An 11,533-nucleotide genomic window follows, 5' to 3' on the forward strand; every position below is an offset into this window, starting at 1 on the left:
AATAGATTTCAAAGCAATATACCCTAGTTTTTTTACAAGAATAGGAATAACATTTTGTCCTTATTTTTAAACATAACGAAAAGTACCGTTCTTTAGTTTTGTTGCATGCAGGTGGAATATTTAATTAGTGTTCGTACAAAGATATCTGCTTGCTGAGAGAGAAGAGTAGCACGGAACATGCTTTTTTTCCCTAAAGATAATAAATTAAGAGATATAAAATTACGTTATTTAAACAATAAAAAGATTTTACTCTTAATCTTCTATCGTTGGGTTGTATTACTTGTACTTTATACATTAATTTGTCACTTTTTTCTTACCAAGCCTCATTAAAAATATGGACAGATTTCTTGGAGGTGGAATACAATGTATGACTAATTGGCATACACTGCTTAGTCATGTTTATTAATAAACAAATCATTCAAATTACTTCAGTATAATTTACTTCCCTGATGTATCTGGCAGCTTGCTGATGGATAAAACATCCTTAGCTCCTCTTCTTAGGCAAATATAAAATTATTTAATAGTCGAGGGCATTTTCTGTAATATGTAGAAAAAGGGTTGGAAATTGTGCTTGGTTTCATCTCGTTTCACTTGTTATATTGCTTTGCAGGGTAGAAAAGCGGGTGCATTTGTTCCTCTAAAGGTGGGGAGGGCGGGGAGGGCTGGAATATTGGACGCATGGATCCACCTTTGAATTCTTAAGCTCTTAAGTGGAGATGCAAGAACAGTTGCGCGCTTCAGAAAAAAAAAATCAAAATTGCTTTTGGTGTTCTGGCACACAACTAAATCATTTGTAAACTTTAAGGCATCTTCGCGGGAGTCCCATTACGGATCGTTTATAGAATGACACAGGCAAGAAAATTCTTCCACATGGAATTGATGTCAAAACCCGTCTTAATTCATTCTTCAGTCAATCATTTACATTTCCTCAGCAGTTTTACTCGTCGTTATTTTTTATGAGATACCATCTTTCCATATTAGTGTCTCCGACCGAGAGATTTGTACAGTATACTTCATCCCAAGCTTAAGACTGCGTTTACTAAACAAATGAAAGGAATGAAATCAAAACTATCAGTGTATCCAATGTGCATTCTAAAATAAGGCGAGAGCCTTTAAGTTTGTAAATATTTTGGAACGAAGTAATTTAACGTACGTAATAAAAAAAAGGTTCAATTTTGCATGAACAGTGAAATACACTCAGGACAACTTTTTGCTTTAACTGGTCGAAATATTTTATAAGTGTATAAGTGCGAATCTAGTTGATTTTGAATCTGTAATCGTCTTTTTTTTCTGAATGCGTACACGATTCAAAAAGAGGACACACAGCACCTATCACCCCCCCCCCCCCCACCCCAAATAAGACCCGGATCCTCCAGTTAGCTAAACTCTCATGTACTAAAAAAGTTATCACCAGCAATAGGCTTGTATCGCCCACGTCGTACGAGGCCTACTGCAGGAATAAAGTTCATAATTCCAGTGTTCGGTATTAAATATCACTTTGAATCTTGCCCGAGTTGCTGTAGACCATATGTTTCGTGGCACAGATCTACTCTTCAGAAGTCATGTCGTAACTTTAAGGAGACACTTAAGCACAGGAAAAGTGTGGGTGTGTTGCAAGCAACTTCCGCTGGACGCGTCTACGCTCTATTCATTCGGAGACGCTTATCTGCAGTTTTTAGTGGCGTTCCTTCACTCGACGTTCCTCCGTAGACTTTGAAACGTCTGTGCTCGGTATTAGTAAATTAGACCGCCGTCTGGGAACAACAGCGGAACAACATTAAAAGAAACCAACATGGCGTTGTTCCTTTGCTGCGTCTTCTCCTTGTTGGTCATCATTGGAATGGCTAGCGGCATGGGTCAAATGACACTAACAAGCGGTCAGCAATGGAACGCGCAGAGCAGACAGGCCAGTCAGTTCAGCCAAAGCCAGATGTCCGGTGGCGGTCAGGCATGGCAGCCGCAAGCCGCACCCTTAAAGACTGGTCAAAATATGCTGGCAGGAACTGGACAGTATGCCCAGACGTACCAGGGTGGCGGTCAGTATGACTGGACCAAACAAATGGCCAGCCAGACCAGGGGTCAACCTAGCCAGAGCAGTCAGATGAGCAGTCAGATGGGTAGTCAAATGAGCAGTCAGTTGGGTAGTCAAATGAGCAGTCAGATGAGTCAGATGAGTCAGATGGGCAGTCAACTTACACCATTCGGCCAGCCTCAGCGCCAACCTAGAGGACAGTTAAGAGGACAATACGACCAATCTTACCAGACACAGCAGATGGGTCAAAGAAGTGGACAATACAGTCAGGGCAACCAGATGGTCAGTCAGCAGAGCGTTCAGATCCCACCGTTCGGCCAGGTCCAGGATCAACCGCGTGGTCAGTACAGCCAAAGTAGCCAGATGGGAACACAATTTGGCCAGACTTACCAAGCCATGCAACAGGGGCAGACAAGGGGGCAGTATAGCCGAGGAAGGCAGGTGGTCAGTCAGGCAGGTGGACAGAGGACAACATTCGGCCAGTCTCGAGGTCAACCCAGCCGTCAGTTGGGGCCCATGGGCGCCAAGCTTCAGTGCTCGGTCCAGGCCATGTGCCCACAACAAACTGTGATGGTCGGAAGGACCGGAGGACAAGGGTGCATTTGCGGCTGCTACTCGTATACTATTGATAACAGCAAGAACAACATGCCGGTTCAGGGAACGATTCATTACAGGTATAGAACGATAAAAAATTGTGTTAAACAATATGAATTTGATGCTTGATATACCTGTTAGGAACATTTTTTCTTTTCAAAATGTTAAAAAACTAACTTGTTTTCTGTTAAACATGATCAATCTGACATCAAAGTGTGGAAAAGTATTAACACAGATACGTAGCGAAATACAAATGATGTGTTTCATACAACCCTGTCTATTAGTGAATTGGCACCGATTCCGGCGGATCGAATTATGTAGTACAAGTAAATAGTGTGCCATTCTCTTGGGTCGAAGGTTATTGGCATTAGGTCATTCCACTAAAATTGAGAAAATTTTGGTCATGTCAATGGTACATTTTGTGTAATATTTGCATAGCTGCTTCATGTCACTTTATAATTGTTGAGGCCTTTCCACATGGGGGACTCTATTGTATAAAGAAAAGTAAGTAATGGTGCAAGTCAGAATTATGAAAATATGACACAAAATTCGGGCGTCAATGACGAGACTCAAATATTCACTTTCCTTTGTAATGCGTCCACTGTTTTTAATATGAAAGTTAATTTAAGTCGTACCCTCTATACGTTCGTGTTGCAAGTTAATTTTTTTTATCTTTATTACGTGTCTATTTATCATTGTTGCTATCATTTGATAGTGCTTGTCCTCTTGAAAAAATACAATAAATTGTACGTGGGTTATCTAGAGCACAACCGTTATTCTGTTGACGGACAAATCCGCTAAAAAGAGATTTTGCCACGTTTTTTTACTTTTTCCTTTCAAGACCTATACGATTTCACATCATTCGATAATTGGAAACACTTTTACAAAATTTGTTTTCTGATGAATTTTTACTGATCTTGAATATACTAGACGCGGTTTAGGCCTATTCAATTTTTATAAGTCTTAAAATATGTATCTTAACCATAGAGAAGTGATGTATATATACATAACCATCAAACGTAATAACATACATGTATATCAAACATTTTGTTTGAGGCAAAATTTATTTTTGACTGATATTATATCATTTAAAAAATACTGTCTTTTTGGGGAGAGAGTGTATCAATGAGGAAATTACAGAAAAATTATCAAATTTAACTGGGGCCTTTAAAAATTCTGCAAAAGTCTTTTTATACTGTATCAAAATACATGTATGTTTGAAAATCGGGGTTGTTTTAAAGTGGCTTCAGCAAATATTGCGATGAAATTCGTCGTTCTCATTGTTTAAACTCTGGTATAGATGACACCGAAAGCACCGGCGTCCAAAAAAAGAAAAAAAAAGACGCAGTACTAACAAAATCATTTCATTTGGAATACACCGTTTTCTTTTTAATTTTTGATTTAATTAATAAATTAATCATTTTTGTTTATCATGTTTGTCAATCATGTTTATTTGGTAGATGCATCATCATAGTAATACGTGTTCGTGTATTTTTAAATTTCTTATTTTTTTTTAATTTTAAAATTTCTTTGCCTTAAATCAGCACTGTTGGCAATAAGAATGCTAAATGATATGAAACAAGGCTTAAGTGTTTGGGCACAGATGGGCTTAACAGAAAATGAGACAATTTTTCTCAAGAGATGAAACCTAGAATGCATATAAACTTTATACTTTAAAGTTTGGGATACCTTTGACAATGTAAAAACAGATAACATGAGCTATACATGTAGCGCTGTCTCGTGTAATAGTATTGCAGTCTAGTTTCACTTATTGTATGCTGTAGTTTATCGCTAGCTGAAGCGTAACTTGCAGTAGGCCTATATAATAAAAACGTGTACATATTTCTTCCAATGTTTGCTGCATAGAGTGAAACTATTTTTGTGCGAATGAAATTAGCATTCTTGTCAAAATGGGGCGGTGGGCACATTTAATATATTCAATATACTTAATTAAATATACAGGAAATAATAATTTGTACTGATGAAAAATAATTTCGTTTTTTGTTTCAGATTAACGGATACCAAGCTTGGAGCCGTATCCCCCGGGGTTGGCCGTTACTATGCGGGTCCTGGCACAATAATGAGCCGCACCTGCAAGCGTGTCTGTGAGTGGCGTAACTACAGAGCCTCGGACGCAGGTCCCGTTACCATGACAGCAAGCTTGCAAGTGACAGGGGGCGTGTCTGGGTATGGCTCTGATATGTGCATGTTCAACATACAGAGCCAGACTATGTTTCGCATGTGGAAAAAATAAGAAATAAAGGAAGGATAATTGGAATTGGAATTCGGAGCCAAGAAGGAGAGAAAGGGATTTTTGATTGATGAATTGTATTTGGGATGGATCATATTTTAATTATTATTCAATTCAATTTCTTCTTTGAGAGTAAGGAAGTTGGTTTGAATTTTTTTTATTGTATGAGCGCAGTTGATGTCTGTTTGCATAAGTAGTCCGCGCGGCGTGCAATTATCGTGCTTGTTAAGTTTCTAATTTGAATTTCAACTTCGTAATCTTACCTCATTATATCCCATGCGGCCTAATCGGAATTGGTTTATTTCTTTCATGGTTTAAAGCATTCTTGCTGCATGACATGCCAAATGTTGTTATCAGTTAAGTTTTTTTCAAAAACATCTGATCTTATGCTTGTTAATTCAATCACACTACTTGGAGAAAGTAAAGATCGCATACCACTGCACTATATCACCAAATGCATGGAAGTCAGAATGTTAGTTGTTCATGTCGCTTAAAAAAAAAAAAAAAAAAAAAAAAAAAAACGCTCAAAGAGAGTTGATGACTCTTCTACTTTTTATATTCAGATATCTTTAAATGCTTCTTTTTATATCTAGAAAGCAATTGCAGATTACACGTGATTACTTAACTGTAATGGACTTCCCAAATGATGAATAAATCCATGTAGTTATGGTTGGCAGATGTTTAATTTTTTTTATAAACATGCCTTTTCAAATAGAAGAGTCCTTGCAGCACGTGGATTGTTTCCCTGGGTCTGGATTCAAAGAGAAATATCTCTTGTTGTTTTTTCGACTGCTTTGATTTTCAGTGGCATGCATTCCACCAGCGTGAACATACAGTTACATGTATCACCTACGTGGCTTCCTCTCAGACCCTAAGATTAATGGGTTAAAAAGCAGTTTAGATATTTACCAGACGTTTTTTTATTCCTTTTTCACCCTGCTGCTTTATATTCCCAGTGTTGAAATTTCAATATGAAATGCGGGTATTAAATAATAGACACCACAGAATCTACAGGGTGACTAAAAACATCAGTCAACAAATTCATTTTGAGGCATGTACCGATCTTTAGAACTCACGGAAAAATCTTAACGAACCGTCTGGCTTTTTTGACAACGAAAGATCGTTGAATAGTTTCCTTATGTGCCCCGCTCCTGAAAGCAAAGTAAATATCAGTAATTTTAATTTTACGTGCATATAAGTTAGCTAACATAAAACCAACGCCCGATGACTGCCACCTTCTTCTTTGTCTTACTTCCATGTGAGCCCGGTGTAATGTTGCAGAGCCCCATGATATAGAGTCCGCTTCCCATTCATTTGCACAGGTAAGCCTCGCCCTTTGGTCAGGCTAACCCTTACTATTATAACTTAATGGAGGGCGGACTTTCTGTTACACAGACCCTCAGTTTCGTTACACCGGCGTGTGCGTGGGAAGCAAATCTTAAGGGGGATGGGGAGAGGGATGGGGCGGGGGTCATCACTCAGGAAAAATTGAGGGGTGTGTATATTCTCCATAAACCACTGCTTCTTGCGTTATGGTTGCGTGGTTGAAAAGCACCTTCCACCCCCACCCCACTCCCCGGCTCCTGCACCTAGCTATGGTAATCGATTACTTCCAGTATTTTAGGAAGAAAAGGCCTTGCCGCCCCGCTCCCCCCCCCCCCCCCCCCCCCCCCCCCCCCCCCCGCCGGCTTTAAAATTCAAGCTCATATTATTTCAATAAAGCGATCTTCAAAAAATTTAATTTCATTTAGGACCTATGTAAAATCCGATGCATGCGTTCTACATGTATTTTTGTCCTATCGTTCATGTTCAGTGATTGGTGTCTAACATTACTCTTGGTACAAAAATAAAGCAAACCATTTGGGAAATAGTTCAGGAATAGAAATTTGATAACCCAAAGCCGTCGTTCAGTGACATTTAAAGCAACGTAACAAAATGCTGCTATCGTATCTAGCCTATTATTTGCATGCTAGAAATACATTAACGTAGAGATTTTGTTCGGTAATTCTTTTATTTCTTGAAACAATCCAGATCTTGTGAATAAACAGCAATTTCTGTGTTCTTTTTATTATTCAGTATCACAATGACTAAGACGTGGTCACAGTATATGGAATAACACATCGTCAAACTAAAGACTTCACGAGGTTGCTTGTATATATTGTAAATTTATGCCCAGCCTTATTACTCTGGAAGTGCTGTAGTTTTTTGATGACGACTATAAATTTCTCCGTATGGTTCATTCTATGTAATCTTGTATACATTGTCATAATCGTTATTTATTTCTTTTAAAATACCGCACGCAGCCTACTTGACTTTTGTCGTAATACTTTTCGTTGACAGACGTGGCATTTGGACGTTTACATTTCCCCACGAAAGATGTGCGCAGTTTTCACATAAATATTTCTCTCTCTCTCTCTCTTTCTTTTTTTAACTTAACAGAGTTTCAGTTACACTAACTGTGCTATGATACTGTATAAGAACTCTAAAAAAGAAGAAATAAAACAAAGAAGAGTTTAAAGTAACCTTTATACATGTGTGTCTGGGTTCCCCCACTGATCCGTATTTAAATCCCCGACTTTTGGAATTTTGATACCAATTAAATGCGCAAGAAAATAAACAATTAAGAAATGCATGGTAATAGAACTAGTCCCAGACCAATAAACTTAATGCGCCGTCGGAGAATTATTGTAACCAAGATGGTCTGTGATGTAATTTTATCGGCATTGAAAAGCAAAAAAGCATACAGTTTTGCTTTCCAGCATTGATTGATCTGGCTATTCACTCAACGTCTATCCGCAGACGTGTCAAATTCACTGAGTAAGCTTGTTTGACATTATAATGCATTCTCAAAGAGGTACAGGGGGATACAGCTATTTTATTTATTGCTTCCTAATTATTTCATTGGCACTGAAACAAGTTGTCTCAAATCTTCAGGTTTATTGCTACTGAAAACGCACTTTAAACTTGCGTATTTTCGTTTCATGTAACATATGGGAAAGAGGGCAACTCTGGTGTTCGTTACACTATTGGCAATATAGTACTAATTTAAAAACTTTAGCCTTCAGCGTGGAATGAAACCTCCCTCGTCATTAATATATCACAGTTATCACATTTGTAATGATATTGATTCATCATCAACGATTTAAATTGCAAATCATCAAATAAACATGACAAATAATCTTCGGATGCTCAGCTGTGACTTTCACCTTCTTAGAACACGAAATATAAAAAATAAATAAATCGTGCTTAAACTTGTTGCAATTGCGCACTACAGATAGGTCTGTACATAGCTTAAAAGCTCTTGAGAAGAAAAAGATAATCGGTAATGTCTACAAGACGTAATTGTAACCGCTTGTGTCAATTTGTTATGGAGACCGAAATCTTTATTAATTTCGGAGTTTGTTTCCAGCACTACGCAACCAATGCAATGACGTCGTCTTGCCACTTTCAGCGCTCGTTTATTGTGTTCGCTTGCGTGCCAAGCAAATGGATACACATGTTCAAGGCTACGTTTTTTGTCTGTTCCTAACTCAAGACTTTTTGTAGATAAGAGCTATAGCATTGTGCTGGATGCCTGGCAGGATCTATTAGAAGTCATCAAATTTGTGTAGAAGATCAAAAAGGGTAAAAAAACGCTCCGTCAGTTAAGGGGATGCGTCAAACTCGCAAATCTTTGAATCGTGAGGTCAAAATGTCGGCCGCCGTTGAATATATGATCCGATCGTTGGCAAAGGCACAACAAGTTGCTTTCCGTTCACATAAGATGAAAAGAAAAAATAGATGAAAACATGAAAGCATCTGTTACACGTTATTACTTTCATTTTTTGTGCTATTATTGTGGACTTCTTCATCAAAATGTTAAACATATTAATACTTAAGCACTCGCTGTGTATGCTGTGTTTAAGAAATACCTCTTAACAATTAAGCAGCACCCAGTTAGGCCTTTAGCATATAGATATGTCAATATATCGCTTATCTCAGCCCCTTTCGAGAAGGAAAAAGCTTTCATGGAGAAATTACAAATGAATGCGTCAGTTGAGATTTTATCTTCGATGTCGCAGTAGTTGCCCAACTATTTTTCGTCTGACGGTCCAGTGAGAAAAAAATACCCCCGGATACATGTGATTGGTAATGTTTCAGCAATTAAAATAATTGAGATAAAAAATAGAATGCAACACTTGAACACTTCAACACTTACTTTATAATCGTGAGCATTATTAACTGCCCAGATATCATTTAAATTCGGAACTGAATATAACGGCCACAGTTAGATCTGTAATCAATTAATTGAAATATTTAAAAAGCGGGTGCCTCAAAGAAGCAAACGAAAAGCTATAAGTTTTGGAATTAAATAAGACTATCTGGTAAATGGGAAAGAAAAAAAAATCACGTTGAGCACCTTCAGGCTTTTTGCATCATTAGAACGACGTATATACAGTAAATTTTGAACTGTATCCAAATGAAATTTGTATGAATAGCTTTCTTTTTTTCCCATATTTATAAACTGAACAAAACACATCCACTAGTATTACTTATGGATAAATACATAAATAAAAATAAAGATCATGAAACAGATGAATCAGTGAATTGTTTTTTTTCGAATACAAACTAATCGCACATCATACCAGTAGAACTTGCTGACATTAAAACATTACATTTACTTGAAATAATCTTTTACATACATTCAAATATGCATTTCATTCTTGTTCACTTATTTTTGGGTTCGGTTCGTTAGGTATGACATGTCATTTTTACCTGATTATCGCATGCTAATGACAGCATCTAACAGCTTTATTCAGACCTCATTTTCATATGACCATATATTTATAATATTTCTTTGATTATATAATATTTCTCTGACTGGGAAATGAAAACAAATATTTAAATTGTGCATGGTGTTTTAATATTTTTTCAACACTTCGGTGTCATTGTGACATCAGTCCTTAAGTTGAATTTAGCGACAAAGCAAACAAAAATACACAGCTGACTTCAAGCAATAAAACAAACATTAAAAAGTTATTTGAATCTTCATATTTTCCAAATTATCATCACTTTAAAACTTACACGCTCCACAAAGGGCATTCATATCGGCTCCTAGTCAAAGCGGCGGTCAGTGGTACGTTTGGCCTTATCTGGCTGCTACCAGGGCTCTCAAGCGGAGAAGCACTCCTTCTTTCAGGTTTTTTTATAGTTTATTCTTAAATAAAATTCCAGGCATTCCAAGCATTAGGCAGAGCTTGTCCGAGTTGGTTCAAATTTGTTGTAAGACCAGTAGATTCGGTCAGTACAGATGACGTGTTATTTAATTTTTTTTTTGGAATCATTTAAGGAAGTACCATTTGAATATTATTAACGCCATCATGTTTTAAGCACCTTCATGTTTTTGCACAAACATCATTAGTATGACGCTTATACTTTTTGAGCTGGTGTAAAAATAAAATTTGTATGAATGATTTCCTGCTTACTCTATATTTATAAACTGTACAAAAACACACCCACCAGCATTATTTCTCGATGAATACACAGATTAAAAAAAGAATCTTGTGAAATAGATGGATCAGTAAATTGTTTTTACGAATAGAAATGATCTAAATGCACATCAGACCAGTAGACCCTACTTGAATTAAAACATTACATTTATTTGAAATGGTATTTTACAAACATTGATATATATATATATATATATATATATATATATATATATATATATATATATATATATATATATATATAATCACAAAAATTGGCATAGATGACCACAAATCTGTGAGCTTCAACCCTCTACCGTAATTGTTGCTTAAATGTTTTTGTTGTGGTGTTATGAACCTCTAATTACATATTTTCTTTACACAAAGGCATTATTTTGCTTTGTCAACGATTAAATATGTACTAAAGTTTTTGAGAAAAATTGCTGGCAGGGTTTTGGGGTAATAAATGATGTTATTAAATTGACCTTAAACGATGTTTGTGGGCTAAAGAGATATTTGAGAAACAGATGTTTCATTTTTGCCCCAAAATCGCAATTATGAGATAACATGTATGATAATGTTAATTAATTTAGTCACTGTACACTGAGGATTTATCTGTTATACTAGAGAATGTATATAAGGAAGTAAATCACACGATTTTGGCAAAGGTTAACACTATCCTTGTAATACAGTCAAAGGTTCTTTCATTTAAGTAAAATCGATAATTCAAAACCATACGGGGAGAATTCTTGGTACGAAAATATCACTGGAACGGATTTTTGCTGCAAATGCAACAAAAGTCTATTTTCAAAATGTTAATATTACCTGATTATTTCATCCAAAGTTCAGCATCAAACAGCCTGATTCAACCCACTATTTCATACAACCATATATCGCCATTATACGTGTTCAAAACCTGAAATATTTAAAAAGAACGTGTCATATTTATTGACAACTAGGTGTTTTTATAACCCTGGGAAACTGCACTATTTTGAAAGTAGCGTTATTGGTTGGTCTGGCAAACGTAACAAGATCGTTGGCGTTTGCTCCTCCCATTCAGTTGTGATCTAGCCGACTTGCTGAAGCCCGTTTCTTGACAAAATTAAATAGACCGAACTGCTCTGCACAATCAGACGTATTAATTGTATTGGCATAAAATCAGCCGCGACAATTGTTTGTTTCATTGAG

The 11,533-nt window shown here is 36.7% G+C and overlaps 1 protein-coding gene across 1 annotated transcript; it reads left to right on the forward strand.

Annotated features, from left to right (window-relative positions):
* The first annotated feature begins 1,435 nt into the window (after positions 1 to 1,435).
* Positions 1,436 to 5,546, forward strand: LOC147761086 (uncharacterized). The gene is made up of 2 exons (XM_087016303.1): positions 1,436 to 2,706; positions 4,637 to 5,546. Exons 1-2 carry the CDS (start codon positions 1,793 to 1,795, stop codon positions 4,878 to 4,880), a joined length of 1,158 nt encoding a protein of 385 aa, XP_086872429.1. The 5' UTR covers positions 1,436 to 1,792; the 3' UTR covers positions 4,881 to 5,546.
* Positions 5,547 to 11,533: the final 5,987 nt, after the last annotated feature.

This window comes from Lingula anatina, chromosome 6 (genome assembly GCF_051362555.1).
Source record: "Lingula anatina isolate TDL-2025a chromosome 6, LinAna3.0, whole genome shotgun sequence".
Lineage (NCBI taxonomy): Eukaryota > Metazoa > Brachiopoda > Lingulata > Lingulida > Lingulidae > Lingula > Lingula anatina.